Genomic DNA, 26,504 nt, shown 5'->3' with positions numbered 1-26,504 from the left:
CATAGCTCTTTTGTCGATCTTGTGCTTCTTTTAGCCTCCTCCTAATCATAGTCATTTGTTCTTCCATCTCTTGCACCACTTCTGGTCCTATTAATACTCAGTCCTCTAGTCGGTCCCAATTGAGAGGTGTTTTACAAGGTCTTCCATATAAGAAATCAAATGGCACCATATTGATGGAACTATGATAACTATTATTGTAAGAAAATTCCATGAGGGGTAAAAACTCATCCCATCTCTTTTGTTGGTCCATCACATACATCTAAAGCATGTCTTCGAGGATTTGATTAGTCCTCTCTGTCTGCCATCTATCTCAGGGTGATAAGCAGTGCTGAAGTTCAACTGGGTTCCCAAGGCTTCTTGGAAACTGGTCCAAAACCTTCCTGTAAACACTGCTCCCCTATCAGATATGATCTTCCTAGGCACTCCATGCAATCTCATAATCTCATCAATAAAAACTCTGGCTATTTCTAGTGCCTTATATGTAGTCTTAACTGGTATGAAATGGGCACTCTTGGTCAACGTGTCCACCACTACAAATATGGAATCATGTCTTCTTGAGGTCATTGGTAGTCCCACAATGAAGTCCATTGATGTAACTTCCCATTTAGATTTTGGTATCTCATGGGGTTGCAATAACCCCGCTGGATGTCTGTGTTCAACAATTACTCATTGACACTCTAAGCACCTTGCTACCAAGTTCATGATGTCCTTCTTCATCCCTTTCCAAAAGAAGAGTGGTCTCAGGTCCGCACTCATCTTCTTAACACCAGGGTGTGCCATGTATATTGCGCAATGTGCTTCATTCAAGATTAACTAGCATATATCTTCATTCGGTGGTACATATATCCTTCGCCGAAATTGTAGTAGCCCATTATTATAAATGGAGTATTCTTCATATTTTGGGACCCTCATTTCATCCTCCCTCAAACTTTTGCTAACCTCCTGATACTAAGTGCCTTTAAATTGTAAATCAAGCAGTTTCTCCCTCAAATTTGTCTTTAAGGGAATCACTGAAAATATCACAGGTCTCCTACTTAAAGCATCAACCACCCTATTTACCGTTCCTTTTATGTAATTGATATCAAAATCATATTCACTAATTAGCTTAGACCATCATCTTTGTCTTGCATGTAAGTGGTCTTGAGTGAATATGTGTTGTAGCCCACAATGGTCAATCCTAAGATCAAACTTTTTTCCTAGAAGGTAGTGTCTCCAAATATTTAGTGCATAAACAATTGCTGCCATTTCTAGATCATGGGTTGTGTAGTTTTCTTCGTGGGTTCTAAGTTTCCTTGATGCATAAGCTATTAATCTTCCTTCTTGCATCAACACACAACCCAGCCCTTCCTTGGAGGCATCAGTGCAAACCAAAATTCTTGTTCCATATCTAACACCTTCAAAATTGGTGTTGTCGTTAATAACACCTTTAACCTTTGGAATGCCTCTTCAAATTTTTCAATGCAAATGAATTTCTTATTCTTTCTTTGGAGCTCGGTAATGGGGCTTGCTATCTTAAAAAACCCTTCGACAAATCCACGATAATACCCTACCATGCCCATGAAACTTTTCATGAACATTGGTTGGTGTTGGCCATTCCATGATGGCCTCGATCTTTAGTGGGTCTACTGTGATACCATCCCCAGAGATAATGTGTCTAAGATAATGAATCTTGGTTTGGTAAAAGGAACACTTTGACAACTTCCTGTATAATTGGTTTTCTCTAAGACATTGTAGAACTATCCTCAAGTATTCGTCATGCTCTTCTGGGGTTTTTGAGTAGATCAAAATGTCATCAATAAATACTTGTACAAATTTGTCTAAGTAATCCCGAAATATTCCGTTCATCAAACTCATGAAAACACTTGGGGCATTTGTCAGTCGAAAGGGTAAAACTACAAATTCATAATGCCCAAATATTGTCTTAAAGGTTGTCTTCGGGATATATTCTTCCTTGATTCTCAACTGATGATATCCCAACCTCATATCTATCTTTGAAAACACAGTCGCCCCCCTCATTCGATCAAACAAGTCATCTATCCTTGGCAGAGGGTATTGATTTTTTTATCGTCACTTTATTCAACTAGCGCTAGTTAATGCATAGTCGCCAAGACCCATCCTTATTCTTAACGAAATTCACAGGGGCTCCCCACTGAGATATGCTAGGTCATATGAACCCCAAGTCCAATAGTTCTTTTAATTGGATCCGTTCCTTTAGCTTTGGAGCCGACATATGATAGGGTGCCTTTGCAATTGGCTCAGTGCCTAGTTTAAGGTGGATGGTGAAATCAATTTCCCTTTTTGGCGGTAGCTCGAGTAGTTCTTCAGGAAATACATCCTTAAATTTAACAATAAATGGATGTTTATCAAGGTTTTCAGAATCACCCTTATCGTTTAGAGCTAACACAGAGAACTTTTGACATCCTTTTCGCCTATATTTCATTAGTTGTATGGAGGAGATGAACCTTAGGGACACCCCTCGATTCTTTCCCCTTAATGATTTTCTTTGGTTGTCATCGTCTGTGAACTATAGAATGTTGTCTTTGCAGTCTAGGAGAACCTCATGTCATTCCAACCAATCCATTCCTATAACTACGTCATAGACTCCTAAAATTGTAGAGTACAAGGATACCTTTGTCTTACATACACCCAAGTCCACCTCATAATCCTTTACCATCCTTCCTACATTTATTTTCATACCACATCTAGCAAAATAGTAGAAAGGCATTGCAAATAAAGGCAAATGGACCAAGTCAACTTCACCAAAATAGTCGTTGGTCATCTCCAAGGGAACATTGAAGAAGTAAAAGGCAATCCAAGTTGACGTTTGGCCTCAAGTGACAAAATATAGCCATTAGAAAGGAAGTGAGCCTCTTTTCAAGTCAAATAAGGCCTCCTTCAAGCAAGTTCAACCCTCCTAATCTAGTTGTTTTGTCATTGAAGACAAGTGCATCATACATTTAAGGCAACACATGAATTGTAATAAATTCTTTCACTATATTTGTGCTCAAATTGCATTTTCTACATATTTCTCATGTTCATTATACTTTGAAATGGTAATTAGGATAGATATTGTACAATTTTTCAACAGTTGCTAGAAATCTTTGTTGGAAACCGTTCAAAATATATAACGTGGACAAGCTAAGTTTTGTGCTATTTATCGAGAAGAAAATACCTATGTGAACACAATATGAGCAATGAGTGCAATCTAAAATATGAGATCTTTGGCAACATTGGTTTGGTTAGTGTACAACCTCCCACTAAATTTACCATATGTTAGTAAAATGGATAGCCAGTTACATAACTTAGCTTATTAAATAACAACTTAGCAACCTCAATTGGAGACTTGAATATAAAAAGAATTTAACTTACTAAAAATCAGCTCCGCAAATCCAAAATGTAGAGTCAACTACAAATTCAGCTTATTAAAGCACAACTTAGCAAATCCAAAATGAAAAATCAAATGGAAAACTCACCTTATTAAAACACAACTTAGCCAATACAAAATGAAGAGTTAGCTACAATAGTCGGTTTCTTAAAAAAACACCCAGCAAACCCAAAATGAAGAGTCAAGTAGAAAACTCAATTTATTTATAAAACAACTGAGCAACCCAAAATGGAGAATTGACTGCAAAACTCAGTTTGTTAAATTAAGAAACAACTGATCAAACCCGAAAAGGGGAATCAACTACTAAACTAAAAACCCAACTTATACAGAAACAACTAGGCAAACTCAAAATGGAGTCAACTACACCTCTCAATTTATTAAAGAATCGGGGACTATGAGCCTGAAAAAATCAATCAGACTTTAATTTCGACCTCACATTTTTTATAGGAAAGACTAATTTCATCAATTTGACAGGGCTTCAAATCTGACGCTAATATGCTCAAACTAGTGACACTTTACCCCAATTCAAAGAAAACAAAAGAAAAATAAAAACGAGGAATGAATGGAGATCCTTTCAGGGGGAAAATCAAGGCCAATTTTCATGCTGGCTCAACCATGAACAACAATTCGACCTCTAAATGTTGGCACTGCTCGAGTCTCTTGATAAAACATCCACCAAAGTAACACTTACACCCACCAATTCTTAGCCAAGCGGACATGGAAAATCAACAATCTGGGGATTTCACGTTTTGACCTGACAACGAAGGAACCCGAGGAGTTCTTTGTCCAAACCGTGAGAAATTTCTGATTTTGAGAGACGATGAGAATTGAAATCATGGCACCATTGTACGATAGCATTCAGTAAAGATGGGTGTAGGGTGGGCAATGGGGAATTTCTTGCAACCATCTGGCAAATATAATTGAAATACATGGCTTGGCGGAAAAAATCTGTCCAGATGAGGGAGAGGGGTCCCAATGCCATCTTTCTCTTCTTCTTTTTTTGGAAGTTTCTTGGAATTTAACCTACTGAATTTTTTTATTTTTTATTTCTTAGGGATGCTATGAAATATAAATAAAAGAGAAAGAACAACAAACTATTTATTGGGGTTTTTCTTAATCAAATCATTCAATGTCTCAGATTCGGCAGAGATCAACCAACTAGCAGACTTGAGAAGCCCATCGTGCACATAGCCCCCATCAAACATCTTTTTGCCAAGCTTATTGTCCAACAATACAACATAATCACTCTCCTTAGCCAAATTTAGGCCTCGAATGGCCAAAACTATGTCATGGGTGTCATGATCAATGTAAATCAAATATGGAGGAACTCTGCCCTTGGTGGTCTCATAAGTGACTTTCTTCACTACCCAATCAGGATTCATCCCATAGCCACCTGTGGGTGCCCATTTGGGATTTTTCAAATCATCTTCATAGACTGCAAGGATGTTTCTACAAATCCTTGACACAGGTTCAAACTCCTCAACATTGGCAAGTGGCCATTGCTCACTGTCATAGGCTCCTGCATATATACAACGTTTCCATGCCCACCTAGAAAATCCTAAGAAACATACACATTCTAAAATTCCATAGTCCATGAACATGTTTCTTCACCAATTATTCATCAGACATTTGAATGTGATAGGCCAGATGAAATTTTCAAAGCCCAATCTGGATACCTTGATTCAATTGCAGGGAGAACAAATCAGGAATTTCTTGTTGTACTCAGTTCAAATTAAGCATGTATCAAATAGCTCAGATGCTGGAATTGGTGAAACATCAATGGCATTCTTGAGATTAAAAGTGAAATTAGAGCCCAGATAGTGATTAGACATGAAACTGGGATGAAAGAGGGGAAAGGAGAGAATAATCATTTTCTAGACAACTTTCAGAAACATAATGCTTGGTTGGTTTTGTTGTTTACACCATTTTGTTTGGCTCGTATAAGTTGGCAGGACAATTTTCTGAATGTGAGATAAACCCTATCAGACATTAGAGCAGGAAAATTATGCATGACATCTACTTGACACTTAAGAAACCAACAAAATGGGCCACAATTATTACTGGTCCCGAGTGTCCCTATGTGAGAGAATTTATACTTGTTCTATGTAAAACGTGTGTTTTGGATGATGTACAGATAATACAAAAATAATGAATGGGCTTGGGCCTTGGCTTGCTACACCAGGTCAGATAAAGTACTGAAGTACCCAACCAATTGCGTTGATAAGTCTAGTTTCTGTGGAGTTTTAGCATAGTGAAATCTCCACATGCCACTGTAGAGGCAGCTACGATTGTCAGATATTTTTGCCAAAAAAGGTTGAATATGGTTTGAGACGCTATTCTTTGTTTTGATACACTAACTCTGATTTGTTTTTTTGTAGAGATCAACCATACATTTCTTTCGGGCTTCCGAGATTGAACTTCGAGAGCTTTGTTATTAAATTGCAATTTTTTCTAGGGCCTAATCTCCTTAAGCCGTGAGATTTTTAAGATTATTAATAACCTCTGGTCGAATTTACTTTGAACAAAGCAATCCATTCTTCTGAAAGTTTCTCCTTTCTGTTGGTGCAAGCAACTTGGACGTCCTGCAAATTTTTTACGAAAAATTATGAAGGGTAGCTGTCTTCAAATCTGGACATTTTCTCCTCGGCCGCAAGTGAAATTCCTGCAACAATTCTAAATAAATCGAGCTTTGGAGACTTAGGGTTTTAAAATTTTAATTTCCTACAAGCTTACATCAAAATTTCCCCGTTCATTTAGGTGAATTTCCTCATTGAACTTTAGTGTTCATTTTTCTGAGGGTATTTCACTTTGAGAAAGATTGTTTTCCTTAGTTGTGAAATTTTTTCTCATTTAATTATATTTGTCATTTTCATTATAGTATAGAAATTTTTTCTCATATCTTAGCTTTGGGAAATTGACTCGAAAAAGTTTCATTATTAAATTCTTTTCATTATAAAGTTTTTACCATTTATATTTTGAGTAAAGTGAATTTCACTTTTGGAGAAAATTTCTGATATTAAACACAGTTGGCGTGTTGGCGTTGGACTTTGTTGGTAGATATGAAGTCTCGGTTTCGAATCCTGCAAGGGTGCTACTCTTCCCTTAACAATTTGAATATAGAAGATATTTAACAAAACTAGTCATGCATGCTTGAGCCCATTGGTATCAAGGGTTCAACATAGCTTTGATACCAAGTGTAGGGACGAACCCTATATATATATATATATATATATATATATATATATATATATATTTTTTTTTTTTTTTTTAAATACTAAAAATACAACCATAAGAAAATAGCATTGGGAACTCAAATTATTAAGCATTATATAAAACTTTCCTGAATTTCATTTCATTGAACATCGTTTAAATTACATGTTATTAACTAAACCATAATGAATTCATACAAAAGAACATTATAACAACATCGGTACCATTCACCAGGAGACGAGATTCTACTTGAATTGCCGCTAATTGCCCTACTTAGTTGTCAGTCGCCTAAAAGTGTGAAAGTCGACGTGCTTAATCCAAATGCAATGACCCATCGGTTGACCTCCCAACCTACTCCTTGGGTACTCTCCTTCCCTGCGGACCCCTGAGCTGCAATGGGCTTGTACAATATAGGAACATAATAATTGGTAGAGGAGAGCACTATTTGGCTCAAGAGTCCCCTCTCTAAAGTCCTCTACCCCACCAAACTCACTATAGTTCGTAGTTACTACTCTGACATAATCTCATCCAACCAACAATAGGGTAAAGAAAAGGGTCCCTTCTCCCATGGCCTGCCCCTTCTTTTATAAGAGTCCTCATAGGTGACACTTGGCATTTCATGCATAATTAATTATTTTTGATAATTCAATAGTTTGATTATTCACCCACCCATATGTCACTCTCTTATTAAGGGTCTCCATAATTATTTACTTAAATTTTAATATAAAAACCAATATTTTTCCTCACCTCAACAAGATTCTTATTTCTTCTTCTAGTTGTCTCTTGATCCCCCTTTTTACTCCTTAATTTGTGTTCATTACTTAAGTCAATTGATAAGTCAAGATTTGATCCCCTATCTACTCCCTAATTTAACTCAAGTTCTTTATACCCATGTGTCACTTTGTCATCAAGGGTCTCCAAAATTATTTACTTAAATTTTAATTTAAGACTAATATTTTTCTTCACCTCAACAAGATTCCTATTTCTTCTCCTAGTTGTCTCTTGATTCCCCCTTTTTACTCCTTAATTTGTGTTCATTACTAAAGTCAATTGATAAGTCAAGGTTTGATCCCCTATCTACTCCTTAATTTAACTCAAGTTATCTCTTAGATGGATATTCTTATGTTGGTTGTTGCCACATGGAGGTTCTCTAAATTTCTCTAAAATTTAATTTATTAATCTTATTTTAATTCACCATCCTCTTCTCTTAATTAGGTTTAACTATGTTAGGATTAATATATATCCTTACATTTATGTCCCTCTTTCCCCTTTTTACCTAATTAAACTATATTATCTACCTAATAGGTTCTAACATGGGAAATGTAGAGTTTTTAAGGTAAAATGTTTTATTTCTTCCTATGATCTTCTTAACCCAAGTTTTATTCTCGATTTAATTAACTCGATTTCTAACATCATTTACCCTTGATGAGAATTTACCCGGTTTTCATATCTTGATTATAATTATTAATTTATTTATTTTTAATGATTCCAAAGGTACCAAGTTTGGTCGTGCCCTTCAAGAACTTCCCTTGAAGTTCCAAGGATGTCACGCCTAACAGTTTATTTGTGATTCCAAGGGTGCCATGCCACTTTCCCTTCAAGCATTCAGTGGCTACGAGGGGAAATTATAGGTGCAATGACAGAGACCACTATCATCTCTTATGTTGCCTGCTATAGTGAGACTAATGGTGTCAAAGATTAAGGAATCTGCCTTGATGCGCACCCCCCTATAAAATCCTCATGAGCGACCCAATTTTGGGACCTGCCCTCATGACAGCTTGATCTTCAAGGTGAAGGTGTTTCAACCTTTCCAGCCCAAGTTACGGTGGGAGTGCTAGTGGTGAGATCAAGGACAATGTCCCATCCCTCCCATGTAGTTCCATCCAATTGTACAACCCCATCACCCATATGTGAGTCATTCGGCCAAGCAACTAATCTGTGCCTACAACCACTAACATATCATCAGAATATAGATAAACATATATAACAGGTTTCAAAATTGACTTAGAATTTCAAAGATAAAATAGTATAAATTTTCATCAAACCAAGTGTCGTCAACTCGTCATATGCGAGTGCCTCTGGTGGTTTCCTGCCATACTCAATAATCATCAGTAACAAGGTTTCTCAGTGTTAGTAATTGTCATAATAACATCATCACCATCACCTAGTCATTCACATCATTGTTCATTGTGAACCAGAACTAATGCAAGTAGGTAACATAGGGGACCCATCCATCATGGCTATCATCATCATAACATCAATGGGAACATACATATCCATCAAAGCTATCAACATCGTAACATCAATAGAAAACATACATATCCATCAAAGCTATCATCATCATGATATCAATAGAGAGCATACATATCCTTTACTGCTATCATCATCATAAATTCAATAGAGACCAAACATAACCATTTATGCCACAATCAGCATAATACCAATAGAGAACATGCATAACCATTAATGCTACAATCAGCATAATACCAATAGATAACATACATAAGCATTAATGCTATCTTCATCATAATATCAATGGAGAACATACATAAACATTAATGCTACAATCATCATAATACCAATAAATAACATACATAACCATTAATGCTATCTTCATCATAATATCAATGGAGAACATACATAAACATCACAACCACTAATAATAGAGTCATGTGTCTGTATCCTCAACCTGAGGTCCTCAAAGAATAAAGTGTGGGTCTTAGGTCTAAATAAATGTTAATGTCATATCACTGTCAATCGAATAGAGTGGGGCACTACATTGTACTTGTTATTTGGTCATATTTTTATTCTTGGACTATAGTAGTCATTTAAGTAAATCATTATTAATTTTATCACTTATTATCCAGTCATATATTTTAGTCCTGGACTAAATTAGTCATTTAAGTTAGTCACTTATTATCTAGTTGTATATTTTATCGCTAGACTAAATTAGTCATTTAAGTTAGTCATTTTTAGTTCAAACACTTAAAATTGCTCAAATTTAGTAGTAATTCACTTGAAATAATTGCGGTGTCTAACTTTTTTAGTCACCTAGTCACTAATTTCATCATTTTATACTAGTGTAAGGGTTGACCATTTTTTCAACCAGAGGTGAAAGGATTGATTCTCTAAAGATGGGTCGTTCTATGGTGGTGGTAATTAAACAAATATTTTGCATCGTTGTGGAATTCAGTATAAACTGCTTCTCGTCCTCCAAGAATCGTGAATCATGAGATTACATTCAATTGACATGTTGTTATGGAAGTGCATAGTTGTCATATGTGTAAACACTATGGTCAGATCCCAACTACCTTGTTTTGTTTGGGTGTATTAAATTGATTTAAAATATAATTAAACATTTAAGGTTTGAAAAGTGGAGTAAACCATCATGAATTGAAGGATGGGTGGGTCAAATTGGTTTAAAACCTAATTAAACCTTTCAAGGTTTCAAGAGTCGAATACACAGTCATGAATTGAACAATGTCTCCAAATCATTTTTCCTCTCCAATTGATAATGTTTCTATTGAATGGCAAACGAATAAAAATTAAATGGCAAAAGTAAAAAATTGCATGTTTGAAACCTTAGAGGAAGCTCCCAATATATAAATTTGAATTTAAATGAATTTTCAGGCTATGAATGAATAACTAACAAAATCTGTGAGAACTTATATCCATTTTCATTAAATAACCACATGCTAGAGAAATGTAAATACTAAGGAAAATTAAATACATTATTTTCATTTACTTTTAAAAATTTTGTATTAGAGTTTTTATTAAAAAAATATTTGAATGTAATTTTAAAATTATATATAAAATAGATTAATATAAATTATAACAATTTATTAAAATGTTTTTATGAATTTAAATATTTTATTCATATTTAGTATATTAATTAATATTTAAAAAATAAAAGCCCCCAAGATGCGGCATGTTGGCATCAAACATGCTGTTAAGGCATTCGTGTTGTTGCACAAGTCACAAGTTCAAACCTCACTTTACCCGTGTGCTATGCAGGGATTGTACAATAGCACCTGAAAATTATTGTGGCAAGAGACAAAAATCAACCTCACCTCCTGTCACATAAATATAATAACTTCCCAACTATCAATTTCACCAACACAAAAAATAAAAATAAAAAACAAAAACAAAAATAACAATAATATTAATCAAATAAATTATATTAAAATATGACACATAAGCATAACAATTATCCATTAACTTATTAACAAGAATGACATTATATAACTCTAACACAAAACTCAAGATAAAATATACAACTTTAAGCTCTTGACTCTTAACAACTTTTAGAAAATCTTAGAATCGTAACTAGAAATCTCTCATTACAATACATGCCTCATATATATATATAAGATACTGGAGTGTTTATATATGATACTGGAGTGTTTATATATATTTTTAAATATATTATGGAATATTCCAATTGTAACCTAGTCATATAAAAGAGTACGAAAGTGTTTACATCCTTGGAGACATCCATAGAGATATTGAGGATGTATATGTTAATTCTTTATCTTCTAAATACTCAAGATTATATGAAACGACATACTCAAGCTTCCGTTGTCATTCTGTTGTCTTACTATTTATGTAGATTCATCTTCCAATAAACGTTATTCCACACTAATACTTAAGTCGAAACAAAGCTACAACACATTCTATGGTTTAGAAATTTCCAATGATGAGTAGTTTTCTCTAATGAAAATTTGTATGAAAAATATTATTCTTATCACAAGGTAATAATCAATTATAATTATTTCTTACAAAGAATTATTCCTTACAAGCACATGTAGAAGCAATGCCATCTCTTCATGGTTCACCTATTTGGAGTTAGCACTACATCTATTTGGAATTAGCACTACATGGAATTTACTAGAGTTTTTTTTAAAGTAGAATCAAGAAAACCCAAAATTTTAAACCCATAACCAATAAAGAGTGTGTAATCACTATCAAAATGGGGAAGGAGGTTTAGCCCATATTGTAGTGATTTCATGTTCCGTGACATAGTAACCATCAAAGGGGGAGGGAAATAAAAAGATATGAAAGCAAAAGAGAAATAACAATATGTACATCATTATAGCATATTGTAGTGTCTTATAGCTCCATAGTGCACTTGGTGTTATTTATACTTTCCATTATACTCTTTTATACATATATTCCCCTAACAAGGTAATTATTGATTATTACTCACAAGTATATGTGGAAGCAATGTCATCTCTTCATGATTCACCTATTTTGAGCTAGTAATGCTTGAAATTTGCTAGAGATTTCTATAAGAATCAAGAGGACCCAAATTATTAAACCTAACAACTAAGAAAGTGTTAAATCCCTAACTAAAAAAGGGGAAATAGGTTTATGCCCTACTGTAGTGATTTCATGTTCCATGGCATAGTAGCCATCGAGGGTACTAGAGATATAGGAAAAGTAAAGGAGAAATAACATGTAAGACATTATAACATATTTTAGTGACTTATTGCTCCATAGTGAGCTTAATATTATTTATACTTTGCATTTGCATTGTCCATTGAGGCCACAAATTCGCCCAAAACGTTATTTTTAGTTGGAACCCAACTATTTTTTTCTTCAAAAAATATGATCATATGAGTACTTGAATTGTTTTTTGATAGTGGAAATGGATTCAGTGCCATCAAAAACCTTGTGGGCATCCAAAATCTTGAAATTTGACAACTGTAACCCATATTTCCCAATTTTTTTTCTTGGATTTTGGCAAAAATCATGCTAGAATTTTCACTATTTTTCGAGCGAATTTGTGATCTTGGTAGATACTCTCTTTGCATTTTACTCTTCAATATTACAGAAGAAAGATACAATTCTTATTTTTTCTAAAGTGTTTACCACACCACATTTCGCTACGGTAAATATTATGTTCAAGAACTCCATTTTGTGTATTTCACATTGTGGTTCTATTCTTATTTTATAGTATTCAAATTATTGTAGGTTGTGTTTTAGTAAAATCATTAAATATAAGAAAAATGATTAAGTAGAGTTCATTGTGTTAGCAATGATTTCTTACTTGTTTTAATAAGTTAACCATATTATGTTCAAGAACTCCCTTTTGTGTATTTCACATTGTGGTTCTATTCTTATGTTATAGTATTCAAATTATTGTATGTTGTGTTTTAGTAAAATCATTAAATATGAGAAAAATGATTAAGTAGAGGTTCATTGTGTTAGCAATGATTTTTTATTTGTTTTAATAAGTTAAGTTCCAATGATTTTTATTTGTTTTAATAAGTTAAGTTCCAATGGTAGTTTACAAAACATTGGAATATCTAAGCCCAATTGTGAAAAATAATTTTTTTGAAGTGTAAGCAAATTCCATTTTTGTCTCTTTGTAAATTAAAAATTAAAAACGGTTAAAATTAACTATGGTTAAGTCATTTATGATTCTGCAAATATTTAAAAGATATTTATAATTATATAAATATTTAAAAGAGAAATCAATTTGTCTAAAAGGTCATATGAAATTCCCAAAATTATTTCTTATATTTATAGGAAAACAAAATTATGGTATCTTAGAACATATTATTTTGGTTTTACATCTTGTGTACATGCGCAAATCTAAGGAAAATAACTAATGAGATATCATTATTAGATAAAATTATAACAGAAGGCTAACATGTAGACATAAGGCTCTTTCCTTATTTACTCATATCCCATTATATCCCAATGTAAAGGAAAATGACACAAAAGTAATACACCTAGCAAGTAAACTTAAGACTAGAATTTAATACATGAACTTAAGACTAAAATTTAGTACAGTGTTACTTGGGAGCGGGAGCGAAAACGGGAGCGGGAGTGACATTTTCAGAAGCTCCCGGTTTGGGAGCGAATCCCGGAGCGTTTTTTGTATAATATAGATATTTTTTATATTTTTTTATATTTTGATACATATGTCAACAAAAACATGTAGAATAATGAACTAGATATAAAAAAACATAAAAAAACATAGATTGAACCATATAACAACAATCATCTAGAAGTTATAATCTTCATCAACCACGTCCACAAGTTAGTAACAAAGTAACATACAACATATTGAGTCTCATGATTTATCAATCTTAAAGTTTCAAGCTTTCAAAATTCAATATATAACATTTATCATCATTGATCACCAAAGTTGTACTTGTAAGCTAAGTGTAACCATTACAACAAATAATATCTAACATGAAATGAAATTTTATAAAATGAAATGAAATGAAACAACTTTCAACTTTCATGAAGCATCATATTCATAATTCATTACTAATGAGTTATAATTTCCAACTTTCAACTTTCATGAAGCATCATATTCATAATTCATTACTAATGAGTTATAATTTCCAACTTCAAACTTAAATTGTCATATATTGTTTAAAAAGATATCATAATAAATATGAAAGAGTCAATAGTTATCAAAGCTACTAGAAACTAGAAAAGAGAAGTAAATCTATTATCTATTTCTTCTGCTTGGGCCTCTTGCCACCACGAGAAATGTCTGATTTTTTAGTCTTGTTGGAAAATCAAGATCTTTGTCATTAATATCACCCTCTAAGCATTAATATCCAGAGGCATCTTTGTCATTACCTCTGTATCTGTAGAGGGATCTTTGTCATTAATATCACCCTCTAAGCATTAACATAAGATAGAAAAAGCATAGCATGTCAAGTCAAGATTTTGTTTGAGTGATGCGTACATTTTTAGGAGTGTCATGATAGAGGAGTTCGACAACCAATGTCACTAACATCAAGGTACATAGATGGATTGGTGCTCTTGATTAAATACGAGTTCCATACCCTAATACATGACAAAATTCAATGGAAACATTGCAATCCCCCAATCCCGAAATCCTGAAAAATTGATAAGTCTGCTGGATTTTGAACGAAATCTAAAATTCTACTTTCTCCATATGAAATCCAATGACGCCAGAACCACTCTAAAACATCCTGAGTCATTTCATGGTAATGTTAAAAATTTAAGTTAAAGGATGAATATTAAGATTAAGAAGAATGAAGATTAGGGCCTAGACTTGATAATCCCACTCAAAAATTATTTGTTTCTTTCAAAAAAAATTGCATTTCGAACATTACTACGAAAAAAATTTGCAAAAAAGGCAAAACACTCCCGAAAAGGTAGGGAGCGAAATTTTTTTTAGGGAGCGCGGGGAGCGATTTCGGAAGCGCACTCTTGACTCACTCCCGAGTCGCTCCCGCCCGAAGTGCGGATTGGGAGCGAGATTAGGGCGCGGGGGGTTCCCCCGCAACATTGATTTAATACATGGCATGCCCAATTTATTTTTATTCTAATGTGAAGGGAGTGACACAAAAGTAAAAAAGGTAGGATTTTGTTTCATGAAAAGTAAATGACGATTATTGATTATTTTGACTTATTTGCACATTGTATGAGATATGTGAGGATAATGATCACCAATTGTGAATTCCCTCTAGGTTTGAGATATGTGAGGATAATAATCACCAATTGCAAATTCCATCCAGGTTGGATAGATAAATGAATTAGCTAACAATATGACCATATGATAATCCAAACATGTGGTTGTTTCCCTGAAAGTAACATAGGTCAAAGCTACACTATTAGAGGGAAATTTCATTTGTCTCATCCATAGAACTTTGATCCATCAACATTAAAGAAATAATTTATATGTCATAGGAATAAAAACTATGTAATGATCTTTTTTATTAGCATGGTATCTTAATATATGAGATGCTAAATTCACTGAATGAGAAGAGAATGGTATGCAATTTTTATGCTGGTGAGGTATGGATCATTGAATAGAGTTGTAAAACAATGGAACTTTAATTAATCAAAGTTTTGAGGACAGTATAGATGTAAATATGACGGTATATATGTAAATATGCTCCACTAATGGAACAATTTTCACCAACAATGATTAAAAAAAAAATAAGCATTTAGTAAGGAAATCATACATATAAAACATTAACTAATACACATGCAAACTCTACATTTTGACATGAAAGATATCCATATCCTAATAAAACCACTCCTCGTACTAATAGTGATAACTAGTTTTAATATGTTATTCAATTCACCTAATAATGATTTAAGAATAGACTAGATTAGTCAAAGCTTATCTTAAAAGCAAAGAAGCACTTGTATTATTGTTCTTTTCTATGAAATTCTAACCTTTTTTATTTTTCTTTTTTTTGAAAGGTGGAAAAATCTACTATAATTTAATTTATAACTTAATTTTCAATAGACAGAAAGGACAATCCTCATAGGTTACTATCTACAAGTATGTCAACTCATTCACCATAATTCAAAGAAAACTACACCACTTGAAATGACTTGTTCATGGTGCATGGAAAAACAAACTTCCAATCCTTCGATATGCCTTTAGGTCTTGAGTAATTAACTTGTTTGGTTCTAACCGTTTTGGATTGCTCACATCGAAGTTTTTATGGTCGATGTTTCAAGCCATCAAGTGTGGCTCATCTTCAAGAGAAAGATATGAAGTCAAATCCAACACTAAGAAATAAAAAGGTGAGTGATGCAGGGAGAACCTTAAGTTAGTTGAACATTAGGAGATATAAAATTAAAATGGGAGATAAACAAGATTCAAACATTCACAATAACTAAAGAGAATATAAACATGAGAGAAGTCAAAAACAAATTCAAAAGACCTAAATGCTAAGAATAAATAAATAATTATTAAATAATATAATTCTAAACAAACTGAAAGCAAAGAAGCACTTGTCTAATTGTTCTTTGCTATGATTCTAACTATTTTTATTTTTCTTTGTTTTTTTTGAAAGGTGGAAAAATCTACTATAACTTAATTTATAACTTAATTTTCAATAGACAGAAAGGACAATCCTCACAAGTTACTATCTACAAGTATGTCAACTCATTCACCACAATTCAAAGAAAACTACACCACTTAAAATGACTTGTTCATGGTGCATGGAAAGACAAACTTCCAATCCTTCGATATGCCTTTAGGTCTTGAGTAATTAACTGACTTTGTTCTATCAGTTTTGGATTGCTCACATCGAAGTTTTTATGGTCGATGCTTCAAGCCATCAAGTGTGGCTCATCTTCAAGAGAAAGATGTGAAGACGGATCCAACACTGAGAAATAAATAGGTGAGAGATGCAGGGAGAACGTTAAGTTAATTGAACATTAGGAGATAAAAAATTAAAAAGGGAGATAAAAAAGATTCAAACATTCACAATAACTAAAGAGAATATAAATATGAGGGAAGTCAAAAAGAAATTAAAAAGACTTAAATGCTAAGAATAAATAAATAATTATTAAATAATATCATTCTAAAAAAACTAAAACCAAGTAATTTTAATTAAATAAATTAGAAATTAAAAAGACTTAAATACTAAGAATAAATAAATAATTATTAAATAATATAATTCTAAACCAACTAAAACTAAATAATTTTAATTAAATAAACTAAAAACAAAATAATAAGAAAAATAAAAAAGATTATTATTATTATTATTTTTTATGAAATAAGTTTATTATTATATTTATGTTAGTTCTGTGACTTTTTCCTTTTATTAAATTTATGTTATATTGTCTTTTGTTTTTGAAATATTGAATTAAATATTAAATATTAATATTTTTTTTGTCTAAATTTATTATTTATATTATTTAATAATGTTATTTTTCTATTTTTCATGATAAATTAATTCCCCTTATATAAACTTGGATAGATATTATATTAATATATATAATTATGTTATATTAGTTCTTCTTTTTTATTATTTTTCATTTATCTATTTTCATTTTATTATTATTTTGTTTTTGATTTAATTAATTAAAATTGCATTTTCTTAGTTTGTTTGGAATTATATTATTTAATAATTATATATTTATTCTTAGCATTTGAGTACTTTTAATTTCTTTTTAACTTTCCTTTTTGTGTTTATATTCTCTTTAATTATTGTGAACATTTAAATCTTGTTTATCTCTCTTTTTAATTTTTGATCTCCTAACATTCAACTAACCTAACATCTCTTCTCCCCACATCTCTCACCTATTTATTTCTTAGTGTTGGATCCAACTTCATTTCTCTATCCTGAAGATGAGCCACACTTGATCGCTCAAAATGTTGACCATAAAATTTTTTATGTGAGTAATCTAAAAATGCTAAAACAAAATTACTCTTCTCATAGAAGTCTCCACTCTAAAAGCAATTAACTTGTTTCTTTATGTCCAAGGAAAATGAGCTATTAGCTAATCAAAAGAAATTTTAGATTTTATAAAAATTAAAATACACTTTCAATTTTGATAGTATTAGAAAAAATTGTCAATATTCATTGTATTCATTGATGAAGATACTTCTAGTATGATCATATGCTTTCTAATAACATCCATCTTCAATCCCATGTATGAAACTAGATACTACCCCGAGTAATGACTTAATCTCTTACCTATGAGGTAGTATTAAATTCTAACTCTTTTGAACTTAAATTAGAATTTGCAATTTTTAGTTATTTATTTTAATTTGTGATGACTTAATCTCTTACCTATGAGGTAGTATTAAATTCTAGCTCTTTTGAACTTAAATTAGAATTTGCAATTTTTAGTTATTTATTTTAATTTGTTTAGCACTCAACCTAGAATAAGAAAATTAAGTAAAGATAAAACCTTAAAATTAATATTCATAAGTTTTAAATTACAATTTGACATTTTTCCTTATTTATATTACATTGTTTAGCATTCAACCCGAATAAGAAAATTAAATAAAGATAAACCCTTAAAATTAATAATCATAATTTTTAGTTTAATTATACATGACAAATTGTTTAGCATTCAACTCGAATAAGAAAATTAAATAAAATTAAATAAACATAAACCCTTAAAATTAATAATCATAAATTTTAGTCTAATTATACATGACAAAATATAGATATCATTCAATAAAAATGACGTGCATGTGATATGATATTGAATTATTTTAAAATAAAAACTTTAGACATATGTGACCCCTTATTTACTTTAGACATATGTGACCCCTTATTTGTGCCACGGGAGACCCTCTTCCCCTCAATGCAACACTTTGACTACTTAGTATGAGGTCTACATGTACCCTACCCATATAGAGTGACAAGTATACGTAAAAACCTATATCATTATAACTAATGCATAACTTCTTATTTAGTCTATCGTATTCAACCCTAAATCACAATTACTAGAAACAAATAAGAGATAAACTTTATTTGTAGCATAAGAGACCCCTCAACGCAACACTTTCACTACTTAATATCATGTATATATACCTAACCCATATAGAGTGACAAACATATGTAAGAATTTCTATCATTATAACCAATGTATGGCTTCATATTTAATATATTTTATTCAAACTTAAATTTCAATTACTTTGAAACAAATCATAGAGAATTCTTATGTTTATTTTTGTTGTTTAACATATTTATCTAGGAGGAAGAAATATAGTCATCTACCTCACTACAAGTCTAAGTGATAATGGTATCTAGAGGATTAATAAGTTGGGTGAAGAAATTAAAGATAAGTTGCATCATGACAGTAGGAAAAACAATAAGTATTAGGAAATGAATCAATCAATCATTCACTCACTCACACACACACTTCCTTTCCATCCTGTCCATTAAATACCATATTATTCCCATTCAATGGATAAGATGGACGTGAACAAATAATTGGCTCATTTCTTAGTGTTTATTATTTTCCTATTGTCAAGTAGGTCTCCTCACAATGCAACTCATCTTTACTTTCTATAGCCTTGTCCATTAAATACCAAATTATTCCCATCCAACAGATAACATGGAATTATAATGAGTTGGTATGTCCATTGAATACCACTTTATTCTCATTTAATAAATAAGATGGAAAGACGATGAGCCAATCATAAGCTCACTGAATGGTTCTTATTATTTACCCTTGAGGGTATGGTTGCATAGAATGTTGGCATAATAATGAAACATTCTCTAAAGGATAGGATTTCAACCACAATCTTCCATTGTCCTTATGTGATCACATCACGCGACACATAAGAATAATTATAAGATTGAGTGTGACAATGTTGGCCAAGTAGGAGGTATGAGATTCTATGTTGTCCCACTTCTCTTCCACCATCCTTATCTCAACTGTGTATTCTTGGAATATTTAAAAATATGATAGAGAGGAGTGAGGCCAAACAATTGAATTTGTTCCTACTTGTTAGATTCTACAATATTCTAAAAATATTCAATCAAGTTAAGTTCATCACCTTTGCTTCTTTTCGTCAAATTCTATAATATCTTAGAATATGCATTTGAGCTAAGTTCATGACTCGATAATGAATTTAACTAGCTTGTATATTTTGAGAATATTTTGTAATTTGATGGACACGAGTAAAGAAAAATGTTTGACCATGCTTCTATATGTCAAACTATGGAATATTTTAGGAATATGTAATCGAGATAAGGATGGAGAAAGGTGTTGATATTAACTCAATTATAGATTACAATAATATTGTAGAATCTAAAAAAAAATGAGCAAAGTCAATTATTTGGCATTGCTCATGTCCATCAGATTCTGGGATATTCTAGGAATCTACAATCCAGATAAGGATGGTTGTAGGTGTTGAAGTAAAGTTGATTGTAGAGTATGGGAATATTATGGAATCCAACAGACAATAGAAAAGTCAATTGTTTGATCTCACTCCTATTTATCAGATTTTGGAATATTCTAGAAATATACAATGAAGATAAGGATGGTCAACCATCTTATCCATGTTATTTGTTCACTTCCATCATATTATGTCAACATTTGATGTAGGCATACCATCAAAGGTAAACAATAAGCACCATTAAGTGAGGTTATGATTGGCTCATTTCCTTTCCATCTTATTTGTTGGATGGGAATAAAGTGGTGTTCAATGGACAAACTGATTTATCATTCCATGTTATACATTTCACGGGAATAATATGGTATTTAATGGAAAATTCTAGAGAGAGTAAAGATGTGTTACATTGTGAAGTGACCTACTTGACAATAGGAAAATAATAAGAACTAAGTGGTGAGTCAATTATCTGTTCACTTCTATAGAATGTTGGCATAATAATGGAACATTCTCCAAAGGACAAGATTTCAACAACAATCTTCCCTCGTCCTTATATGACAACATCACACGACGCATAACAATAATTATAAGATTAAGTAGGAGGTATGAGATTGTATGTTGTTCCAATTCTCTGCCTCCATCCTTATCTCGATTGCATATTCCTAGACTATTCCAAAATATGATGGCTATGAACAAGGTCAAACAATTAGCTTTGCTCTTGTGTGTTAGATTCTAGAATATTCCCAAAATCTGCAATCGAGTTACATTCATCACCTTTTATTTTGTTCATCAGATTCTCGAATATTTTCAAAATCTACAATTGAGTTAATTTCATCACCTAGTTATGAATTTAACTCGATTGCAGATTTCAAAAATACTTGGAATCAGATGGATAGGAGCAAAGTCAATTGTTTTACCTCACTCCTCTCGATCAAAGTTTGGAATATTCAAAGAATATGCAATCGAGATAAGGATGGAGGAAGGTGTTGAACTTAACTCAATTCTAGATTCCAAGAATATTCTAGAATTTGATGGATAGGAGCAAAGTTGATTGTTTGACCTTGCTTGTATCCATTAGATCCTAGGATATTCTAAGAATCTACAATCAAGATAAGGATGGTCATAAGCACTGAAGTTATCTCAATTGCAAATTTTGGGAATATTTTGGAATCTAATGAACAAGAGGAAAGTCAATTGTTTGATCTCACTTCTATCCATTAGATTATGGAATATTATAGGAATCTACAATTGAGATAAGGATGGTCGACCATCATATCCATCTTATTTTTTCACTTCCATCTTATAGTGCCAACATTCTATGCAGCAATACCCTCAAGGGTAAACAATAAACACCATTCAATGATCGTTTGATTGGCTCATTGCCTTTCCATCTTATATGTTGGATGGGAATAAAGTGGTTTCAATGGATAGATCGACTCATTATCATTCCATGTTATCCATTGGATGGGAATAATATGGTATTTAATGGAGAAGGGAAAAGAAAGTAAAGATGAGTTGCATTGTGAGGTGACCTACTTGAAAGTAGGAAAACAATAAGCACTACACACTATGTAGTGAACCAATTATTTGTTCACTTCCATAGAATGTTAATGTAATAATGGAGCATTCCCCAAAGGACAAGCTTTCAGTAGCAATCTTCCATTGTCCTTATACGATTGCATTGTATGATGCATAATAATAATTATAAGCTTGGGTCAAATAGGAGGTATGAGACTATATGTCATTCCACTTCTCTTTCACCATCCTTATCTTGATTATATATTCCTAGAATATTCCAAAATAGGCCAAATAGGAGTGAGGTCAAACAATTGACTTTACTCTTGTCCATCAGCTTCCAGAATATTCTTGAAATCTGCAATCGAGTTAAGTTCACCACCTTTCCTTCAGTTCGTCATATTCCAAAATTTTCTTGGAATCTGTAATTGAGTTAAGTTCATCACTTGGTTATGAACTTAAATCAATTTCATATTTTGAGACTATTATAGAATCTGATGGATAGGACCAAAGTCAATTATTTGACCTTGCTCCTATCTATTAGGTTCTGGAATACTCCAAGGATATGCAATCAAGATAAGAATGGAGGATGGTGTTGAACTTAACTCAATTACAAATTCCAAGAATATTCTAGAATCTAATGAACAAGAGAAAAGTCAATTGTTTGACCTTACTCCTGTCAGCTAGATTCTAGGATATTCCAAGAATCTACAATCATGATATGGATGGTCATAGTTGTTGAAGTTAACTTGATTGTAGATTATGGGAATATTCTAGAATATGAGGACATGATGAAAGTCAATTCTTTGACCTCATTCCTATCCATCGGAGTTTGGAATATTCTAGGAATCTACAATTGAGATAAGGATGGCCAACTATAGAGGTCATCCTTCTCTCAATAGTAGATTCCTAGAATATTCCAAAATCTTATGGATAGGAGTGTTAATTTGACAGCTTAATGACAAATTCCAAACATGGGACTAGATTCCTCTTTTCGAGATGACCAATTTTGACTATTGAAGTGCTCAATTTGGACAAGGGAAAGTGTATTTTTGAATTGAAGCACAAAAAGATAGGCCAACCCAAAAGAGAAATTTGACACCCATGGATGGCTATAAATACAAATCAAGTGACCCTCATTTGGACATCTATCATGAAACATTATTCTATTCTCTTCTTTTATTTTGGCTTGCATAGGTATGAGGTAGGTCCACTGAGAATTGGTTCACACGAATTTGAAATTGCAGGTTATGAAGTTCACATTTCTATTTTAGGGTTTTTGAGCCTCAACCATAAGCTTGCCAGAGTGAACTTTGATTGCAACCACAAGCAGGTCGGCTCATCATCATGATCATCTCACGTTGATGATCTGCTGAAGGGTCTTAGTATTTATGATCTAATGTAGGGACTCATTAAATTTATTTCAATGATGATCCATCTATAACAATTAGCGAGTAGAAACATCAGGCCAATGAACTTTCCCACCCAAGAGGTCTAACACCATGCACAAAATTAACCAAAAATCCAACTTCTTCACTAAATACCCTATTTTAAAAGCATGAATGCAAGGGGCATATCTAATGGTATAGATTACAACGAGATCATAGAGGGATTCTACACATGTTGAATTTTTTTTAGACCTTCTTATCTTTATGGAAAGGGGAAATTTTGCAATGGGAAGGATTTGATCCTTTAATGAAAGATCACATATTTGGAGTTAGGAGTTAAGATGGATATATGACAAACGTAATTAGTATATTTTTATTGTTGCTAGGTTACCATCTCTTCCATTCTATATTGTGAAAAAACACGTCTAACATATATCCAATGGTGGAATAGGCTAATGTTTCCAAAGTTATAAGTAACCTACAAAACTCAGGTTGTCCAAGAATATCATCAAGAACAAAAATTACGGTGGGATATTAGACATTTTTCTGGGAAAAAATCAACATACACAACTCTACCAGGTGGAATTAAAGTCAAGACCAATCAAGAAAAAGGCAATGTCAACATACTTAATTCTGCTCATGAAATTAAAACGTTAAAATTAACTCTATTGTGGGTTCTGGGAATATTCCAAAATTATATATATATATATATATATATATATATATATATATATATATCTTCTTCTCATTCATGTCCATCAAATTCCAATATATTTCAGAATGACAGGAATTTCAAACAAGTTGAAATTTGATGATGGTGCCTCTATGAGTGTGAAGTGGGCTTGCAAGTAGTTATACTTAGAATAAAATTTTTCAGATTACAATGGATTACTAGTTTAGTTCTATAACACAATTTGTTTTAAGAAATATATGTCAACCGTGTTTTACTAGAGAATTCCACTATCACAACCTTTCTTTGTATTCCTTTTTGTATTCATAAAAATCTCATTTCCATCTGCGCCACAAATGGTGACAAAAAATAAGTGCTGCAACTATACAAATTGTCTAGATTAATCTTTGTCTAAATTACTTATTAGAATTTATGACGGCTAACTTAAATACTTACATGCAAAATTTACGATTTCAAATCTTTTTACCCATCACATTTGATGTTTCGATTTTTTTCCTTACCGTCATACATTTAAAATGTGAAAAAAGCATTGTCCAGAACGTCAAATTCCACGTTTGATTATAACACCTCCACTTTAACCATGCTTTGGTGAGTCACATGGACTAGGGCCAACTGGGGCCCACCATCAATGACTTGTATTTTCGTGAAATCAAAAAGAATTTCCCACACACTTAACCGTTGGGTGAGGCATAGATCACTGCAAACTAAGTGAAGGAACTAAATGAATTTACATGACAAACATTAGCGTATCGTATTTTTAACACAATGCCCCTCCACACCATCTTCTCCACCTTTTAATGGATTTATACTTCATTTCTCGTTTGCACAACACAAAAGGTAGCTAAATATGTACGTTATTATTGTTAAATTATTGTTAAAGGATTCCATGCTCCATAGCTATCCAGTTGGAGATCATGAGCTCCTGCTAATTGTTGTTTTAACACTACAACATTAATAACATGTGCTTTTTCTTGCTTTGCTAAGCAAAAAGAAAAAGGCTCACTACAGGTTGAGTACCGTCCATCCATCAGTTTTTGTGGTTGCCACTGATTTGAACCCCTTTGTGCCCCAAATTTCAAGCAAAGTGAAAAGTAGTTGATAGTTATTATGGAGGCATGTGATATGACACTATAAATTCCCTCCTAAAGCTCTCATCTTTGCAATAACAAATTTGGGTTTGTATTTCCTTTGCTCTTCATTTATTTCTTGGTTAGTTTATTTTTGTTAGCATGAGGAAGATAGTTAGGCTTCAATGGCCGTTGGTGCCCAATCTCTTTGTGAAAGTAACTGCATTCTGCTTTGTGTTATTGTCGTAGTCTTCGTACAAGGAAGCAACATTGGGTTTGGAACACACTAAGCTTAATAGGGCTGAATTGGAATGATGCCTTACTAGAGCCACCTGGTATGTCAGTCCAGATGGCAATGGAAGTGATGGTATATTGTGTAATTTTCCTTATCCCACTCCAAATGTTTAATTCTATCCATTAATTTTGTTTAAATGTAGGTGGGGCTTGGGGGTATGGAAACCTTGTAGATCAGAAGTCTTGCTTTGGGGCTTGGGGGTATGGCAACCTTGTAGATCAGAAGTCTTGCTTTGGGGCTTGGGGGTATGGCAACCTTGTAGATTAGAAGCCTTCAAGAGCAAGAGTATGAGTTGTAAGCCCTGTTTTATGAAAAGGAAGAGAGGGTCGTGGAGCATGCTACAAGGTAACTAATGACTACAAAGACTAAAACCAACAACAATCGTATGTTTTTTGTTATTCTTTACCAAATTATTGTTCATTCATGGAAACTACAAGTTAAGTGCATGGAGAAAGGCTTATGCTCTGAGAAACCTGTAACTGTGGTGGTTACTGATGAATGCCCAGGAGGATACTGTGCGTTCGGTAGAACACATTTTGATCTGAGTGGAGCTGCGTTTGGTCGTATGGCCACCCATGGAAAAACCCCAGCGCTTCTCAACTCTGGAGAGCTCCCAACTCTTTACAGACGGTATAACACAAATACACATAACATGCGACAATCACATCTAGTTCTAATATTCCTAAATTTCAATGTCTGTTGTGATGCTATTTATTACAGGAAACTGTGCGAATATCTGGGGAAGAACATAACTTTCCATTTGATCGAAGGCTCCATGGTCTACTGGTTCTTCATTCTCATCAAATATGAAGATGGAGATCACCACGTGAGAGTCACACATCTAAAATAGGTGTGTGTAGGACCCTTTGGTTCGAACTTCAAAGATTAATAATTCTACTGCTAAATTCCCAAATTGAATATGAATTAAAAACATAGGCAGATTCAAATGCATGGATGGAAATGGGTCATGTTTGGGGGAGCTAATTGTTGTCTATTGGGAGGTAATCCAATGAAGGCATCATTCTTTGTGCGAGTCACAACACTGACAAGAAAACAAACGTTTTCTCCGAGTAACATGATTCCCAAGCACTGGTATCATTATCCCACTTATAAAGCATGCCTCAATTTCGATGACTAGCCTAGGATTTGAGCTCCTCCATTTTAGGATGACAAGCTTTCAGCAAAAATCTTCCATTGTCCTTATACAATGGCATTACACAATTCATAACAATAGTTATAAGATTGAGTGTGATCATGTTGGTCAAGTGGGAGGTATGAGAATGTATGTTGTTGCACATCTCATCCTCCATTCTTATCTCAATTGCATATTCTTGGAATATTCCAAAATATGTTGGATAG

The 26,504-nt window shown here is 32.8% G+C and overlaps 1 protein-coding gene and 1 pseudogene across 1 annotated transcript; one reads left to right on the top strand and one right to left on the bottom strand.

Annotated features, from left to right (window-relative positions):
* Positions 1 to 4,479: 4,479 nt before the first annotated feature.
* Positions 4,480 to 4,980, bottom strand: LOC149141354 (uncharacterized). Its single transcript, XM_089451220.1, has one exon. The coding sequence runs from the start codon at positions 4,978 to 4,980 to the stop codon at positions 4,480 to 4,482; it is 501 nt and encodes a 166-aa protein (XP_089307346.1).
* Positions 4,981 to 25,012: 20,032 nt separating this feature from the next.
* On the top strand, positions 25,013 to 26,283 carry LOC149141353 (expansin-B16-like; annotated as a pseudogene).
* Positions 26,284 to 26,504: the final 221 nt, after the last annotated feature.

The sequence above is a fragment of the Pinus tabuliformis genome, chromosome X, assembly GCF_031772625.1.
Source record: "Pinus tabuliformis cultivar Carrire ecotype Pingquan chromosome X, CPIR1, whole genome shotgun sequence".
Lineage (NCBI taxonomy): Eukaryota > Viridiplantae > Streptophyta > Pinopsida > Pinales > Pinaceae > Pinus > Pinus tabuliformis.
Note: the sequence above shows the minus strand (reverse complement) of the source record. Positions and strands in the feature narration are given on the sequence as shown.

Coding starts and splice junctions, on each gene's coding strand:
- LOC149141354 (XM_089451220.1), bottom strand. CDS start 4,980: ATGGACTATGGAATTTTAGAATGTGTATGTTTCTTAGGATTTTCTAGG.